This window comes from Ceratotherium simum, chromosome 1, assembly GCF_057802395.1.
Source record: "Ceratotherium simum simum isolate JZ-2026a chromosome 1, ASM5780239v1, whole genome shotgun sequence".
Taxonomy (NCBI): domain Eukaryota; kingdom Metazoa; phylum Chordata; class Mammalia; order Perissodactyla; family Rhinocerotidae; genus Ceratotherium; species Ceratotherium simum.
Window position 1 is genome coordinate 95,288,593 of NC_141900.1, and position 19,547 is coordinate 95,308,139.

Here is a 19,547-nt window from a genome sequence, read left to right on the forward strand (position 1 = left end):
TAATACAAGCTTTGCCCCACCCAGACACAACTCTAGATAGTTTTAAATGGACACAGTATTATTGCCTAAAAAACAAAATATACATATCTCAAGAAAAACCTAGGAAGAAATACCTACCTCATAACCATACTGCAGAACAGAAGAAGCGAGGCACGCTCCCAAAATATTGCCCACTGAAGCACAGGCACTCCAGAGACCAAAAACAACTCCTCGTCTAAGATGGGAACAGTAGAAAATAGAACACAATAGAATCAGAAGGGATTCTGTGTGCAGTTCAAATATGAAATGGCCAAAACAGTGAAGGTTCACATTACAAAGAATCGATGTTATTAAGTACACCCAAACGACAAAACATCAGGTCTCTTCTAACTCTAAGATTTTAGTAAAGTTCAATTTGGGGCTCACTGAAAGACACTGGTAAGAGAATTAAAAAAGATAAGCCACAGATTGGGAGAAAATATTTGCATATCACTTATCTGATAAAAGACTTGTATCTAGAATATAAAGAACTCTCAAAACTCAATAATAGGGCCGGCCCCGTGGCTTAGTGGTTAAGTGCGCGTGCTCCGCTGCTGGCGGCCGGAGTTCGGATCCCGGGCGCGCACTGACGCACTGCTTCTCCGGCCATGCTGAGGCCGCGTCCCACATACAGCAACTGGAAGGATGTGCAGCTATGACATACGACTATCTACTGGGGCTTTGGGGGGAAAATAAATAAATAAATAAAATCTTTAAAAAAAAAAAAACAACAACTCAATAATATGAAAAACAGACAATGCAATAAAATGTTAAAGAGTATGAATCTACAATCATCTCAAATAAAAAGTTTTTGAGAGCCAGCCCTGATGGCCTAGTGGTTAAAGTTCAGCACATTCTGCCTCAGCAGCCCAGGTTCAGTTCCCAGGCGCGGAACCACACCACTTGTCTGTCAGTTGCCGTGCTGTGGTGGCGGCTCAGGTAGAAGAACTAGGACTTACAAGTAGAATATACAACCATGTACTGGGGCGTTGGGAAGGGAAAAAAAAGAGAGAGGGGGGAAGACTGGCAACAGATGTTAGTTCAGGGTGAAGCTTTCCTAGCAAAAAAAAAAAAAGTTTTTGAAAAGGGGGCAAAAGATTTTAATAGATACTTCACACACACAAAAATATGATGCAAATAGCACATGTAAAGGTGCTCAACATCATCAGACATTAGGGGACTGCAAATTACAACCACAATGAGGTATCACACACCTACTAGAATAGCTAAAATCAAAAAAGACCGAGCACACCAAGTGTTGGCAAGGATATACAGCAACTAGAACTCTGACACTCTGCTGGTGGGAACGTAAAATGGTACAACCACTTCGGAAGAGATCGCCAGTTTCTTAAAAAGATAAACACACACCTACCATATGACCCAGCCATTCTACTCCAAGGTATTTATCCTAGAGAAATGAAAGCTTAGGTCCATACAAGGATTTGTACACAAATGTTCACAGTAGCTTTACTTGTAATAGCCAAAAACTGAAAACAACCCAAATTTTCATCAACAGGTGAACAGATAAATGTGGTACAATGGATTACTACTCAGCTATAAAAAGGAATGAACTATCAATACACACAACATGAATGAACCTCAAAATAATTATGCTGAATGAAAGACAGAAAAGAAAGAGTACATACTGTATGATTCCATTTATATAAAATCTTAGAAAATTCAAATTAATCTGAAGTGACAGAAAGCAGATCAATACTTGCCTGGGATGGCAGTGGGAGGGAGGGAGGTGATTCTGGGAAGGGCGGGAGGAATTACCAAGGGGCATGAGGAAACTTTTAGGGGGATGGATATGTTCATTATCTTAATTGTGATGATGGTTTAAGAACAAAGAGTTAAGAAAAGTTACTTTTTTTAATGTTCAAATTTGTATTTTATTCTACTGATACATATTAATAACACACTGTGTTAGGTCTGGAATTTTTAGCTCTTTAAACATTTTTACACCTCCTTAAGACAGAAGGAATCTTAGAAATGAACAGGGAGACAACACTGTACGGTGAAAAACAAAGTCTGTCCCAAAGTCCTAGCTCTGCCACCTCCAGCTGTGTGATCTCAAGCAAGTCCCAGCTGAGGCCGAGGGTTCTCAATCGGAAAAGGCTACGCTCCGCAGAGGACTGAGTGCAGTGATGTACACGACAGGGTCAGTGCTGCACCAGCACATGCACCAGTATTCCCCAGCCTAAATCTGTTGTAAAAATCTATGACCCTGACAACCAGGAGAAGGCACACGACTCATCGAAGGTACCACCTTTTAGGGCAATGCCCTCAATAGATCACTTAATTCCCCTGGGCCCCAACTTTTTTCACCTGGAAAACAAATGATTTGAAATAGTTAATCTCTGTGCTCCTCCCCTGTGCTAAAATGTCCCAATCCTCTAAAATATCTAAACCTATCAAGAGAGTCCTGGAGGGAAGAGTTGGAAGGTCAGGCTCTGATTAACACTGGCTGACCAAAGACATGATTTTAGAAGAAACTGGCTGAGAATAACTGTGATTTTAAGTTGTCATAGTTTTATTGGTACTTTGTGATTTATTCTTGTTTCACAGGAAAAGTCACCGTGTCTCAAGCAGTGATTCATCAGTGTCACTTACTAGTGTTACTCGTTTAAGAACAAACTGCCTTACTTTCAGAAAGAAACTGGAATGGCTTTCTTGAATTTTTTTTGTGTGACTGATCCACAAAAATAACCAAGTGGTCAGCCTGCCCAGTCACTGCTATCAAATACTCAGTGTCATTCAATTTATAAAAGTTCAGATAAGAATTATCTCAAAACGATGTATGTCCAAGTTATTATCTTTGAGTGATAGCATTCCAGGTGGTTTTGCCTTTATTTCTCTTTGTTCATTTATATTATCTGGTTTGTCTACAATAAACAAGTAGCCTTTGTATATAATCTTCAAAAATCATACATGGAAAAAAATTACCTTAAAAATCTTAATAAAAATAAACAGCACACGAGCAGACAGCATCACCTACTCCAAAAAGCCTCATAGGGGAACAAGTGTCTCTTAAAATCAACTCTGTTAAACCAGTGATGCTAGAGTTAGAGTGAAAGAGAACTCACTAGCACACTGAAATATAATCAGAGCATTCTCACTAAGTGGTGCTTATTCCAGCCACAAGACACTTGATAGCTGAACTTTCACAACGTTACAGATCATCAGCCAGCAAGCATCATTACCCCCATTAGGAAACTGGGGAAGCTGGAAAACTGGGAGCAGTGGGACACAGCATGCGCTCATTACCACAGTGGGTGGATAATGACTGATGCATATATACTGGTCCCTACATAAAAGAGTAAACTGAAAAGATAGAGCCATCGGTGTCATAAATGAGTATCTCACAACACATAAATATTTATCTAGGAAAAATGACAGGAATACAAATTAATAATATTCCTGACATCAGAGTATCACAAACAACGATAAACAACCAAGCCCCGTCTTTGGGCATCTCAACTTATTTTCCACTCTGTAAATTAACTATGACTCTTCTTCCAGGCGGCCTAGAAGACACTTCAGCAGGTGCCCATCCTCACGCCTTGGCCCACTCCACACATAAACTCAAATACAATCTAATAACCACTTGAAGGTTTAGGGGGAAAATGTCCAATCTAACTAAGCCCCAAAGTTTGGCATTCTTCATCTGCATCTTATTAGAGCCTTTGTTATGTGACCTTAGGCAAGTCCCATCGATAACTTTTGGCCTCAGTGTCCTTATCCTTAATGTAAGAAGCTTAAACTAGATCATTGAGTCTGGGAAGGCAAAACCCACAGGAAGATAATGATGGGATGGCATGTGAGATATTTACGTTCTAGAAAGGGAAGATTAAAAAAAAAATTGAGACATATTGTCTTAGCCACACTCGAAACCTGACATGGCCAGGAGAGGGTGACGAAAGTGTCTGAAGGGGCTAGGTCATCTGTAAGGTCATCTCTAAGGTCCGCACCATTTCCAGTACACTTTGACGTGGAACCTTCTCTCCCTGAACTATTCTAACTTTCTAAACTAGACGGAAGATGTGGGTAGTGTTGAAGGGACTGAGTTAATTAACTATGACAAATCTGAATAATCCGAAAACTACTTAGAGAAATTAAAGAGGAAGGAAGTGACATACCCAGCTTTCCCAAACCAGTTGCCCATAACAGCAACCACACAGGGCCAACCGGTAGACTGCAGCAGGCCATTCACAATCCACAGACAGCAGTACAGCCCCTTGTTGTAGAAACGCAGCCATTCCGTGACGGTGCCAAAGACAAACACCTTAGAGAAGAAGAACAAAGGGACATGTAACATCCACACGGACATGTTTAGTACACCTGACTGCCGACCACGCTTACGCGTCTGCGTGAAGAGACTACACGGAGGACACGTTCAAATGTCTAGGCGCTAAGACGTGTGTGGCCAACTCTTCAGAAGCTCCTGCTTGGAGCAGCACTGAGACAATCACCAAACCGCTACCAACCAGAGAGGCAGGGATGTCAGACAACACGAAACTTATGAACGATCACCCCTCCAACCTGCATCTTCAGCTCTAAAAAGTTAACTCCTCATTTTACATCTATTTCCATTTCCTCTTCCTATGGCCCGTGTTTGTGGGGACTGAGTTCCCATATGGAAATTCAGGCAGGACAGGGCCAGGCACACCATGGGGAATGGGAAGCGCCAGCTATTATTATTAGTGCAGCTCTCAGGGGAGCAGTGTAACCTGTGGTCTGCTCAGTCTTTTGGTAGCATTCATCAAGCGACTGCTTTTTTTTCTAGGCATCTTGCTTGAGTGGACACTTTATTTTGGGAATATTTTGCATGGGTTAAAAAATGGTACGTATAATCCTGTATGATTTCACTTATATGACATTCTGGAATAAGCAAAACTATAAGGAACGGAAAATGGCCAGTGCTCACCAGAGGCCGGGGGAGGAGCGAGGGGTGGTAGTTACACAACTACACTCGTTTGTCAAAACTATACACCAAAAAGGGTGAGTTTACATACATACGTCAATTTTTCAAAAAATGTAAAAAAACAAAACAAGTACGTATACAGGTTTTAAAATAATATGTTTATATGTGTGGGTGAGCAGCTTACGAATAAATAAAGTGCTTCAATCTCTCAAATGGCAGACCCTGAGAAACAATAATAAAATAGAGTCTAACTAAAACCCATGTTTTCATTCCATCAACAAAAATTCCTCACTAGAAGCTGGTAAGCAAAAAAGAGATGACTCGAATATGGGTCTTGCCCTCTGCAGCACTTAATTAGCCAGGCGTTGTTCCAAACGCCCTACACATCATAACGCATAGAGCCCTCAGCACAACCCCGGGAGGAGGTGCTCAGATGAGGACGCTGAAGCACAGAGAAAGCATAGCTGGGAAATCGCAGAAGAGGGCATGAAACCCAGGCAGCCCAGGGCTTGGGAAGTCTGTGATCTTAACCACGATATGACAGACTCCTCGGGAAAGCAAGATGGATGCAGAAAGAAGTAGGCCACGGAACAGACAATATAAGTGCCTTCAAAGAAATACAGGCACGGGAGCTCAGAAGAGGGAAGGATTACTCCAGGAGTGGGGTCAGTCAAGGAAGGCATATGAATGAATGGTCATTTGGCCAATGACTTGAAGAAGATTTGAGCTGAGTTGAGAAGAGTTGAGTCAAACTACGGAGAGCTGCAAAGAGGGCCATCCAAGGCAGGAGAAGAGCAGGAACAAAAGTAGTGAGGGAGAAAGGAGCAGGGAATGTGAGGGCTGTGGAAAATAGTTTAGTTTGGCCAGAGCACAGTGAGGAAGCACCATGATGAACACGATTGTAGACGGGCTAGGACAGGTCCCAGAGAGCACTGAATGCCACGCTATTCGTGCTTAGACTTTGCTGGTGACTGGGGGTCAAGAAGGCGCCTGATCCGAACCCTACTTTAAAAACACTCTCCTAAATGAAAAGGCACACGAGGGATTAGAAAACTGAAGTTTAATTTTACTATTCTATTCTACATACAGAAGTAGGAGGTTACTTGGATTCTAAAATACCTGACGAAAATAATAATAATAAAAATAACTTTCCAACTTACCACTAACGCAGAAGAGCACATGCCAAAAGACAGAACCCATCGCAAATTAAGCCGATCCCCAACGATACCACTGATGAAAAGGCCCTAAAAATAAAGCACTTTATTTTACAATTCTGAACAACAACACAGCCTGAAAAAAATAAGAGGCACTGCAAAACAAATGGACAAACAAAACACTGGGATTACTTAAATCTCATGCCTAGACCAGCTGTCTATGTCAGTTTCACAAAAGTTTCATGAAATGACAATGGGCTTCTGCCCACTATACTGTAAACATCTCATGCACCAAGACTGGTGATTCAGTATAAACTTCAGTTCCACTTGATCCCCTAACTGCCCAGAAGGAGATTGAAAAAAGAAAACAAGAATAATTCTAATAAAACAAGCACACAAATATATTTCATTTTCTAGAACAGATTAACTCCTAAACATCAGTTATCTGCTTTTCCCAAAGGGATTCCTCTCAATCATCTGCATTCCGCATTAAGAGGTGCTACATGGCCTACAGAACAGAAGCTTCTGGGGCACACACACTGCCTGTTTAATCTGACCCTGGGGTTTCACGACATCACGAGGCAGGGAGAGGAGGGAGGCAGAGACAATAATTAGTTGAAGACAGGCACAAATGCCCTGCCTTCTGCTCCCCTCCCACTGAGTGGCAGGAATTCAAATACTGAGGTCATGGCAGCAAGGCAGACTAAAGAGCTAAGGACAACACACTCTAGGTTTCTTCCATAAATATGTAAAATGAATAAATGTCTTAAACTAAAAAAAACTAAATTCAGACACAAGTGTTTCTAATAAATTGACTATATCTATATTAGAGAAAATTCAGATGATACATGTCATACTAAACATTAGTCTCCCATTATCGTCAAGCTTTACTACCTCAATACAGACACCTGTAAACATTAGATTCTATGTTCTACAGCTGCCACTCACATGGTCTCATGCTATACATAATAAAGGGAGTGGAGAAAATCTCTTAATTATGTTTCGATTAGGGAATCAATCTATTCTGCGTTGCTCCAAATGCCTGCACAATGCCTGCAAGTTACAGAAGGAAATGAAGCTCAATATAAAGAAGAATGATGATCATTTTTCACAGCATTTATCTTTTATGTCCTAAACCTATTTAATTCTATAGATAGGTATTATCATCTCAACTCTATAGATGAGGAAACTAAATATCAAAAAAGGTTAAATTCCATTTTGAAACCAAGTGGAACACAGCTAGTTGACGGTAGTAGAGCTGGTCTTTCCACTAGACTACACTGCTTCTTAAAATTCTCCATAAAAGGCTCAAAGAGAAGCATCGCTGGGAGTGTTCCAGCCGAAGCTGACTGACTGTATATAGGGATTGTGTACAGAAACTGTCCAGGCTGAGGAGCTAGGCTAAATCATCTACGGTCTGCTCCAATTGTTTCTATAAGTTTCCTCTTTGAAGAAAAGATATTCTAATAACTACCCAGATAAACATTTAGAGATTATTTTGAGACTTTCACCCAGTATTTCACATCACCTGGACATTCATAATTAAAGGCTTTTTTATAACTGGACACACTTTAAAGAGAGGAAATAAGATGCTGGGAGAAAAGATCAGCCTGCTCCCACGGTGCACGGGTCCAACTGTCGCCACTGCTGGCCCCACAGCTCTGATTCAGCAGCCACCACAGACGTTCGCTACAGCCAGACAGAGATTCTAGCTGCCCAATCCCAGAAGACAACCTTAGACAGAGAATTAGCCCCGGCCACGCCAGTATGGCTCCCAGGACACCACCCTCTCACGGCTCTCCTCCTTTACTGCTCCATCTCAGCCTCCCTTGCCCATTCTTCATCTTCATTACCTCTAAATACTGGAAGTCCCATGGCTCAGTCTTCACACTTCTTCTCTGTCGTCACCTACTCTCTTGATGATTTCATCCAGTCTCATGATTTTGAAAATCATCTATATGCTAAGGACCCTGAAATTTGTACCTCCAGCCTGAACCTCTATCTTTAACTTCAGACTCACATAACCCAGGGTCTACTCTTCATCATTTGGGAAATAATAGGTATCTCAAATGTAACATGTCCCAAAGTGATTTCCCCCAAAGCCTACCCTTCCCATAGTCTTCCATTCTGCCATGACACGTCCACCCTAGAGCCGTCCTGGATACCTCTCTTTCTCTTATATTCCACATTCGATAGGAAAACAATATTATTGGCACTACCTTCAAAACAGCTAAAATCTACTTCTCTCCACCTCTATCACTTCTACCCTGGATCCAAGCCACCATCATCCTTCACCTTGAAATTGGAATAGCCTAACTCATCTCCCTGTTTCTGCCTCTGCCCTTCAGTCTCATCTCCTGGAGCAGCAAGCGCGCCTGCCCAGACAGAAGGCAGATCCTGGCACTCCTTTGTGCGAAACCTTCCAGGGCTCCCATCTCACTCAGGGTTAAGCCAAAGCCCGGACAAACGCACCAAAGCCCGGACAAACGCACCAAAGCCGTAGAGATCTGAGCCCTACCACCTCTCTGGCCTCACTTCCTGCCACTCTGTTCCAGTCACACCAACCTGACTTACCCACCACAGGTCTTTGTTCAAATATCCCCTCCTAAACAAGGTCTTCCCCAGCCACCCTACTTAAATTACAACCCCCACCCAGGGTTATTGATTCCCCTTTCCCTGTTTTATTTCCTCCACAGCACTTACCACCTTCAAACACACTCTACAATTTACTTATTTACAGCATTGTGTTACCACTTGTCTCCCTTAGCTCCCAGCCCAAGAACTTAAGCTTTATAAAGGTAGAGATTCTTTCTGTGTTGCTCACTGATGAATTCCCACTGACTAGAAAAGTCCCTGGCATATGCTGGGTGCTCAAGAAAAATGTGTGTCTAATGGATGAATGAATGAATGAATGAAAGGATGGATGGATGCGAAGGACACAAAATACACACTTAGCAATACCAAAGTCTCCTCAGTCGGAAAATTCAAAATCCCTTACAAACATAAACTTCAAAACGTTTGGAATCATTTCCTTTTACATCTTTCTTCAACTGAAAACCCCAAAATTCTAAAACTTACCACAGCATAGGAGAAGAGGAAAATAGTGTCCAGTGTTCCAAGGAAAAGAGTGGCTTCCTCTGGACTGGGAAACAAACGGTTGCTGCTCCAGATCTACAGCAATACAACAGGAACAAGTCAGTCCCGACGGTATCTGCTAGCGCTTTCTATTTCTCAGAGCACCTTCATGTACGACCTCCGCCCACCCTCACAGAGACCAGGTGAGGCTGAAAAGAGCAAACCAGCCCTTTCTAGAGAAGAAAACACACATGCAAAACTATCTGCACAATACTAAAATGTTACTTGCTTTTCCTCTTTAATTTTCCATTGATGGTGCAAAAGCTGTGAGGGGTAAAACCCTGGTGCCTTAGCATGAAGTAAGGCAGTTACACCAAACTGTACTATTTTTTTTTTTTTATAATTTTATTTATTTATTTTTCCCCTAAAGCCCCAGTAGATAGTTGTATGTCACAGTTGCACATCCTTCTAGTTGCTGTATGTGGCACGCGGCCTCAGCATGGCCAGAGAAGCGGTGCGTCGGTGCGCACCCGGGATCCGAACCCGGGCCGCCAGAAGCGGGGCGCGCGCACTTAACCGCTAAGCCACGGGGCCGGCCTTCAAACTGTACTATTAATTAATCACCGTATTCTTTACCACCACACTCACAGTGAAAAAAAAAGAGCCAATTTCACTTAAGAATGTCATTGACACATGCCAGACGCTCAATAACGATTTGTCAAGCAGTAAAAATTATTAATTTCATTAAATCTGGCCCGAGTACACTTATTTCTAATACTCTGCGTGAGGCAGTGGAAAGGATGCATGAAGCACTCTGCATACCAAAGAAACGGGTGTCTTGAGAAAAACTACTTGTGCAGTTGTGTGAATTGCTAGAACGTCATTTTTACTTGAAAGAATGATTGACAGACAAGCTATAGTTATTCAGATTTGGGTATTTGGCAGATATTTCCTCAAAAGAGAATGAAATGAACCTGTCACTTCAGGATCCATTCGAAGTACAAGAAAGACAAACGGACCTTTTTTTTTTTTTTTTTTTAGAAGATTGGCCCTGAGCTAACATCTGTTGCCAATCTTCCTCTTTTTTTCTCCCCAAAGCCCCAGTATATAGTCGCATATGCTAGTTGTAGGTCCTTCTAGCTCTTCTATGTGGGACGCTGCCCCAGCATGGCCTGACGAGCAGTGTGCAGGTCCGTGCCCAAGATCCGAACTGGCGAACCCTGGGCTGCTGAAGCGGAGCGCACGGACCCAACCGCTACACCGCCGGGCCGGCCCCAGACAAACGGATCTTAATGTAAGGGTGTACAAAGTTAACTGATACAGGTGCAGATTCCACATTGCAACCAACCTTTTGGAGATTGCCACTTGTCAAATTATGGTGTAGTATCAAAGAAAAATATCCACAATAAACTGAAAAGCTATTAAAATACTTCTCCCTTTTCGACTATGGATCTGTGAAAGATCAAATTCTCTTCATACACTTCAAAGGATCATGTTGCAAGAGACTGAATTCAGAAGCAGATATGAAAATCCACTGTCTTCTATTAAGCCAGACATGAAGAGATTTGCAAAAGTGTAAATCAATGGCACTCTCCTAACTGATTTTTGTTTTGAAAAAATCATTTTTCAAAAAATGTTATTTATGTTAACATGCTATGAGTTTATTTAATTCATTTCAAAATACTAAAAAACCAATGTATTTTTTCAACTTCCCAGTTTCAATTTCTAAAACAGTAAGTATCAATAAAGATAAACCTTCATCACCAAAAGCTCTTTGGGGTCCTCACATCAAAAAGTTAGAGAACCGCTGGACTAAATGATATCTGAGATGGGTTATTACAGAAAAGAAATCTTAACTTTAGAATATTAAAGAGAAAAATCACAATCAGTAATAAAAAAATCTTTAACACAAAGTAAAAGCTCCAAATTATGAGAGAATACATCAAGTGTGGTTCTAAAGTATTGGGACTCATTTCTTTTTTTTTTTTTTTAAATTTTATTTATTTTATTTTTTGCCCCCAAAGCCCCAGTAGATAGTTGTATGTCACAGCTGCACACCCTTCTAGCTGCTGTATGTGGGACTCGGCCCCAGGATGGACAGAGAAGTGGTGCCTCAATGCGCACCCGGGATCCGAACCCGGGCCGCCAGCATCGCAGCGCGCGCACTTAACCACCAAGCCACAGGGCCGGCCCTGGGACTCATTTCTGTGTGGCTTATGGCATCAGTCTTGTTCCTTCAACACCTCACATACTGTTGTCATGAGAGACAGGACAGCAGCTCACACAGCTGAGATCAATCAGTATTTCAGCATGGCAACTGGGGCTCAAAACTTCTCCAATTAGAATTATTTTGCCACATTTTCCCTCAGACCTCAGTCTTTGACCCTGATGCCGCCGGGGCTCATGAGGACCCAGAATTAAGCCCTGCTGTGCACACACCAATGCGGGCTAGGGACAGGCGCCTCAAGCAGCTGCTCCAAGTTGCAGGGGTTTTTCTTTTCTTTTATTTTTTTTTTTTGAGGAAGATTGGCCCTGAGCTAACATCTGTTGCCAATCTCCCCCCCCCCCACCCGCAAAGCCCCATTAGATAGTTGTATGTCATAGTTGTACATCTTTCTAGTTGCTCTATGTGGGAGGCTGCCTCAGCATGGCTTGATGAGCAGTGTGTAGGTCCACGCCCGGGATCCGAACTGGCAAAACCTGGGCCGCCAAAGCAGAGCCTGCGAACTTAACCACTCCGCCACTGGGCCGGCTGCAGGGGATTTTCTTAACTCGCTCAGGAAGTCACCAAAATTCCCTGTAGGTCTGGCTTTCACAAGAAGTGACAGATTTTAAACAGCTTTTTTCTGCTTCACTGCCAGATTTCAGCTGAAATATACTTTTGGTTTCCGACTTCACAGGGGGAAAACAAACAAAACCAAAAACTGAGAAAACAAAGTAGGACTAACAAAAAGATTCAGAAAATAGGATAATAGAAAAAAGCCTAGTGAACAAAGTTTAGTAACATAGCTCAGATCAAGGCGACTATACCAGGAGGCGAGAAATGGTCCAAGCACACAGAGTGAACCACCCAACATTTAATGAAAGTCACCGACAAAATGACTTTAACATGCTGAAATCCCCCACTCGACACTGACTCAAGCGGGCCTGCGTGCATGTCCGGTTGTCACGTGAAGGTACCAGCCTGTAGTCTGCAGGGTTTCCTTGTGCCGTGGGGGGAGGGGCTGTACTAAGCTACCACAATAGCTACATGGTGGGGCACTTCCTGGAAGCATGAACTTCTGTGCACATACAAGGTCAGAGTGTGGGTTTCCTAACTGAGAATGTTCGTCACAGAGGAAGGGCTATATGTGGGAGTGGGGGAACTACTGACATGGAGGGCTTCCTGAAGTGCTGAGCAGAGGATGAGTAAAGCTGACTTATGTGCAGGGGGGTGTTCTCGGCCAAAGGTGAGTGGTATCGGGGTAGGTGAGAATCTACTGAGGAAGAGCAGTGTGGACGAGGCCGAGATGGAATGCTGAAGACACCTGGAATCCTGCTTCCTTCTCCTGGAGAGAACCTCAGACTCGCACACTATTCTCACGGAAGGACTGTACTGTCTGGAGAGGTAAGGCTTTTAATTTAACAGAAAATTTTTGTTTATAATTTTCAGTTAACTTGTTCTCAAATATTAGATTTAACCATTACCTCTTTCTTATCTATAAACAGATTTTATGTTATGTTCATTTACTATTTTCAATATTTGTCCACGTCAGTGGGATCTATTATAAATTCTCAAGGTAAAGAGACTGTGTCCGCTTAATTATTTTTCTAAAGCACCTAAGATAGCTATGTATAAAAATGAAAGCTATAATGAGTATTTTTTGAGGATACTATTTAGGACACTTAAGAAATGTTTAACAATATATTAGCAAAATATTTTTCAGACTAATTTTACATAAACTTCTGGTTCTAAGAACCTTTCCAACCTCTGGACAAGAAACAAAGTCTCAAAGGGAAGCTCAAGTTAAGACAGGAACAGACCCAAACACACAGGAGGAGTGAAAGGCACATATCACCCTAGACACTCACTCCCGGCAGCGGCTTCAGGAAAGAAAACACCGAGACTTGCAAGTCTCAAGAAAGAAATGGAAAGTCAGCACTGCTCTCCTGAGGGCAGCTCTGGAAAGACAAAGATCTCCAGGTTAAGTCTGAATTTGCCTTCTACATAACCAATCCATCCAAACTACTTAATCCGTAGTTCTGAAAAACCAGAATGGTGAAAACTATTTTGGCAGCAATGAGAGTAAATAAATAAATAAGCAGAAAAGTTAATGCGACTCCAACAAGAGCTAATAAATGTGACATGGTTACTGGCAGGAGAGAATTAACATAGCAGGCTGAGACTGCGCCCCTTTAAAAAGGCCTGCTCGCAAGCTTGGCCCCTGGCTGCACCTGGGAACGTGGATTTCGGGAGGGTTCCCATCATTCCCTGCTAAGAGTGGCTCACTGTGCCTACACTGTTCATACCAACAATAGGGTTTTTTTTTTTTTTGAGGAAGCTCAGCCCTGAGCTAACATCCATGCTAATCCTCCTCTTTTTGCTGAGGAAGACCGGCCCTGAGCTAACATCTATTGCCAATCCTCCTCCTTTTTTTTCCCCAAAGCCCCAGCAGATAGTTGTATGTCATAGTTGCACATCCTTCTAGTTGCTGTATGTGGGACACGGCCTCAGCATGGCCGGAGAAGCGGTGCGTCGGTGCGCACCCGGGATCCGAACCCAGGCTGCCAGTAGTGGAGCACGCACTTAATCGCTAAGCCATGGGGCCAGCCCAACAATGGGGTTTATGCTGAACACCTGCTTTCCTCCCGGCATCTGGAATTTTGGTACATGCCAGGCAGAGGGTGCCTACGTGAACAGACCCCAGTAAAAACCCTGGGCACTGAGTCTCTAATGGGCTTCCCTGGTAGACAACATTTCAGACGTGTTGTCACAACGTGTTGCTGGAGGAATTAAGCACGTCCTGGGTAGATCCACTGGGAGAGAGCTCCTGGAAGCTTCACATGGCTTCCTCCAGAATTCACCCCATGTGCTTTTCCCTTTGGTGATTTTGCTTTGTAGCCTTTCACTGTAATAAACCACAGCTGTGAGTATGACTATATGCTGAGCCCTCTTAGTGAATCATCAAACCTGGGGGTAGTCTTGGGGAGCCCCAACTCAGTTACCTATAAAACAAAGGCAGCCTTAGGCAGTAAAACCAGAAATTTAGTGCCTACATCAAACCCTATTGTTCTGTCTATTGGTCAGTCTGTATCTGAAATACCACATTTAGTGCCCGGTGTCACTAAACTGTGGTTGAAGGAGCCAGGGATGTTTGGCCTAAACGAGAGAAACTTAAGGAGACAGGTTTTCTTCAAAGATTCAACCAGCTCTCATGCAGCAGGAATCAACTTAGTATTCATGGCTCAGGATGAAACCCAAGATCAAAATTAAACTACAGAACACTTTTACCTCAATATAAGGAAGAGCTTCCCAATAATGAGAGGCGAGTAAAAACGTAATTGTCCACCTCAGAACACAGGGAGTTTCTTCTCCCTAGACGTGTTAGAGCAGAAGCTGGGTGGTCATCCTTCAGTAACGACAAAGAAAGATTTCATTCCAGCCGGGAGGTTAGGGCGCACGACCTCTCTAAGGCCACCCCATCTGGAAGGTTTGTGACAAGTCAGTTAAGGATCATTTAGACACAGTAGTAGTCAAGACCCCGTCTGAAATTTAGCCCTCTATGCTTAACATCTTTCCTTTTAGAAGTTCCTGATAAATTCGAGAAAAACTGTTCAGGCGCATCTCCACTAGAATGTAAGCCCCATGAGGACAGGCTCTGTTGTTTTGTATCCTCAGTGCCTAGAACAGTGTTTATGCAAGACAGACCCTCAATAAACAACTGACTGAGTAACTTATTTACATTTTGGGGGGATACTTACATAACCTTCAAATCTCTGTCAACTTTGAATTGGTGCAAACGGGAAATAATTTTTAAGAAATAAAACATGCTAAGAATATTAATATATACCTATAACTCCACATATGTAGAACTCAAATAATGTGTAAAGATTGAATGGAGTGGATTTGTGTATTGACATGGGGTACTGTAAAGAACAGCATCTCCACTCCAAACAGTCACCAGAGAATTTACTTGGTCCATAATGACCACAAGGAACTGGGACAGAGACTCCCTGACTTCAGGACTCCTAAGCAAGATACAAACAAATGCCAACCATTAGAAAGTATGTAAATATTGAGATATTAAACTACGTAACACAGAGTGCACAGTTCTGAAAGAAAATCAGCAGAAGCTGGAAAAAAACTTGATATAAAAAGTGGCATTTTATCTTGACACAAAGGGAAAAGCAAAATTTAGATGGCTGGTAAGAAGGTGCAAGAGCATATAGAAGATTATGAGCAAAATGTCAAAGGCAGAAATGAGCACACTACTTGTGAAACTCAACAAAAAATATAGCCTGGCCAGAAGGGCATGATTTTAAAACAGTGAGACATAGGCCGGCTGAATGGTAAAGCAGGCCTAACCAGGGCAAGCTAAGAAATCAGGCGGAACAGTTGGATTTTATGCCATGGGAAACAGTAAGCCATTTCAGAGTCCTAAGCACATGAAGGAAACAAAATAGAAGAACTGAAGAAGAATTTAGGGGTGGGCATGGTTCCCTTCTTAAGTCCATCCCAGCACTTTGCTCTGCTCACCTCTACAGGCAGCTCAACTGATTTGTTAAAAGCACTTGGGGTCCACTGCTTAGAGATGCTGACCTTGACATTGCTAAAAGTTTTTCTTGACGCATGGAGCAACGAATAACTACAAAAAAGAGAAGAAATACAGCTGAAGGAACAGCAAAGAAAATGACATTCAATAAACTCATATACACCCCCGTTTGTTTTATTCAATTTTAGAATTCTTCTCTTTAAAAAAAAAAGAAGGAAAAAGCACTGCTTTATAAGAACTATCAATTGAAACAGCCTCTGCAAAGCAAAAGAAAAAGTTAGTCTTCTTCAATATGAGTCCCCATGTTCTCGCATAACTTGTCCTTGCACCTAAAAGATGGAGATGTCACTGATCCCAACCGACTTAAATCATGGGTGCAGTTCTGTAAAGAATTTTAAGTCTTTAGCAACCATTGGCCACTCATTGCACTAGCCATTCAGTAGGTTTTTCCCTGGGTCCTGTCTTTTCCTAATACTGAGGGCTCCCCACCCCCCACTAATGGATATCCCCTAAACCAAGCATCCAAAATTACCTATCAACTCTTACATAACTAGAGAACCATTTTCCTAGTTTCTGCTTTAAAAAAAAAGTCATCCTCATTTGTGGTGCCTTTAATAAAGATTAATAATAAGCAAAATCTACTCAGAAGAAATAATCAAAATAGCTGAGTCACAAGGTTACGAACAACATGCCCCTAACATCAAATGGTTTGGTTTATGTCATCTACAGACCACTAAAGAGAGCCACTATGGCCACAGAATCATAAACATGAACGTTTATTCAGTCATGCTGCCTGGTGGGCTGCTGGCACTCAGGGATCTCACAGGAGGTACCAGAGTCCCTCACCATTGTCTCATACCATCTTTACTGCTCAAGGAGGCCCAGGGCCTTCCCTGAATATGCACATCCCTTGCCTCAGGCTCCTCATTTTAACAAATGAAAGGCTTTATATTAGATCAGGGTTTCTCAACCACAGCACTACTGACATTTTGGGCTCCCAAAATTCTGCACTGTGGGCGGTTGTCCTGTGCATTGTAGGATGGTTAGCAGCATCCCTGGTCCCTACCCCTTCCCCTACCATGACAACCAAAAGATGTCTCTACACATTGCCAAATGTGGGCAAAATGACCGTTGAGAACTCCTGCATAGAGCTATCAAAAAGTAAAACAGAAGGAACAGTCTACTTCATGATAAGCCCATGCCAACCACTGCATTAAGCTCTTGCCATGCAATAAATATCTCCCACCAAAGGAAAGAAACAACAACAAGAGAACAGTTTTAGCAGCCCGCTTACCTGAAGAAGGTGAGCAGGAACACGACAACATGATGATGGCTGAACCGGGAGAGCAGAGCTCTTCTCTGAAAAATATGTGGCCAGCCCATGTTCTTCCTGACCTTCCTTCTCACCTTTGACCTTAAAGTTTGGATAGTGAATGGTTTACATCATTTCCTCTTTCTGGAAAGACAAAACACATTATTAACATTACTCAAGGGCCGGCTCCGTGGCTTAGCGGTTAAGTGCGCGCGCTCTGATGCTGGCGGCCTGGGTTCGGATCCCGGGAGCGCCCCGAGGCACCACTTCTCCGTCCAACGTGAGGCCGAGTCCCACGTACAGCAACTAAAAGGATGTGAACCTATGACATACAACTGTCTGCTGGGGCTTTGGGGGGAAAAAAACTGAATAAATAAAATCTTTAAAAAAAAAGTAAAAAAAAAAAAAAAAAAAAAAAACATTACTCAAAATAGGCAGATCATCAAAAAACTGAATTATTTAGACTTATAACCAGTCAGCATATAATCCGGCCTTTAAAAAAATCACATGGGCTAGCTGACACCAGAAAACTAGATTGATAATTATGTTTTATAACTATAAGCCAGTCCTTTAAAAAAAATCCTTGACAAAAGATTACATCCTAATAGAAACAACTCTCATACAAACTGATAAGAAAATTACTAACTTTGACAGAAAAATGAGCAAAGGAAATGAATAGACAACTCAGAAGTAATGAAATGGCTATTAAACTTATCCAATAAAAGTTCCAATCTCACTAGTAATACGAGAAATGCTAATTAAGGCAAGAAAATGTTTGCATAGTTAAAAAAGATTGTGCTCAATGCAGCTCAAGGTCCAATGACCCCTGAACTCTCATATGCTGCTGATGGAAGTGAAAATTAGTACCTACTCCAGGAAGACAATCTGGCCACGTTCATCAAGAGCATCTGACACAAAAATTCAGTTTCCAGGGATCTATTCCTGAAAAAATAAAGATGCATTCAGGTCTATAAACAAAGGTAGTTTTCACAAAGTCTCAAAGGAGCTTTTTTTATATTAAAGAAATGAACTTTGTGTTGGTCATAAGGGAATAGGGGAAAGAGGCAGGGACACTCCTTGCCATCTTGTTCCTCTACTTCCTCTCATCTCTCCTTTGTCCTCTCCGACAACTGCTTCCATGCTCTGATATCCGAGAATAATTAAGCGTAACGTAAGCCTCTAAACTTAATGTCTCCAGTCATAAGTCTGCAGAAACAACCTAAACATGCAATGAAGGGAACGATTAAATAAATTATGACATTTCCATATGGTGAATATTATATAATTATTTCACTTGATGAATTAAGACTTTTTAATAACATGAGAAAATGTCAAGTGAAAATAGTGGGATATGACATAAAGATATGAACTCTCTGAAGAGATATGACATTTACAAATAAATAGAGAATACACTAGTTCTCTCTGGGTAGTGAGATTAAGAGTAATTTTAATGTTCTATATACATTCCTAAAAATTCTACAATAAACACGTATATTACTTTTATAATCAGGAGGGAAAACATCTACAGTATTGGAAAAGTCCTATAATTTATCTGCATATTAGGAAAAAAAATTAAATTAACAAAATGACTTGTATGATAAATATACTGCAATAGTCAAGGTAGGGGAGTCAAGAGCTCCCAATACTAACATTAGCAAATCACAGGGCTTTGCTGTCAAGGCTGTATTCCTGGTAACTGCTGGTATACCACCGTTTTCACTAGCCACAGCTTGGTAGATGTACCCAAACCTTCAATGCTGACAGACCCAGCCAAAAGGCCGTTCTTGGAACTTCTGGATAAAAGAAACAAAGTTGAGGTGGTTAAAATTATAGTATAAACTTAAATAGCTGTTTCACTTACTGGCTGTGAGCCCTTAGTGACAAGTTAATCTCTGTGAATCACAGATGGTCATCTGTAAAATGGCCTATCTCTTCAGAGAGTTGTGAGATTAAAATAAACAATGTATAGAAGGTACTAAGATAATTATTTCAGTCACTGATCTGCCTTGGATTAATTCCACATCAGTAGAATGTAGCTCATTTCATTTAATCATTCTCCCTGAAAAATGTTAACAAAATTATAAGCCAAGTAAGACTATAAAATGCCACTCACAAAATGCAAATAAACTGTCTATAATTCCAGGAGGCTACAAAACTGAAAGCTATTAGTGTTACTACTAAATTTACCTCCATCTGCCAAATTAAACATGAAACCCAAGTGGAACAACCCATAGCTTCAAGCATTCTTTATAAATCATAGCTCTTTGAACTGAACAGATTCAGAACTCAAAACACTGTACTGAGTACTTAGG

General features: G+C 41.8%; 1 protein-coding gene across 11 annotated transcripts in view; it reads right to left on the reverse strand.

The window, feature by feature from the left end:
* Positions 1-19,547, reverse strand: part of SLC37A3 (solute carrier family 37 member 3) — a 41,818-nt gene that overhangs the window by 16,144 nt on the left and 6,127 nt on the right. For 4 of the 11 annotated variants that reach the window (XM_087431705.1, XM_087431695.1, XM_087431708.1 and 1 more), the window contains exons 2-9: positions 18,886-19,028; positions 18,103-18,177; positions 17,218-17,379; positions 15,908-16,016; positions 9,175-9,267; positions 6,103-6,186; positions 4,158-4,303; positions 118-214 (exon numbers count right to left, since the gene is read on the reverse strand). In XM_087431705.1, the coding sequence (XP_087287831.1) occupies positions 118-214; positions 4,158-4,303; positions 6,103-6,186; positions 9,175-9,267; positions 15,908-16,016; positions 17,218-17,306 (618 nt within the window). In that variant the 5' untranslated portion in view covers positions 17,307-17,379; positions 18,103-18,177; positions 18,886-19,028. The remainder of the gene's footprint in view (positions 1-117; positions 215-4,157; positions 4,304-6,102; positions 6,187-9,174; positions 9,268-15,907; positions 16,017-17,217; positions 17,380-18,102; positions 18,178-18,885; positions 19,029-19,547) is intronic. The other 7 variants (XM_087431715.1, XM_087431712.1, XM_087431714.1 and 4 more) reach the window with 5 other exon arrangements.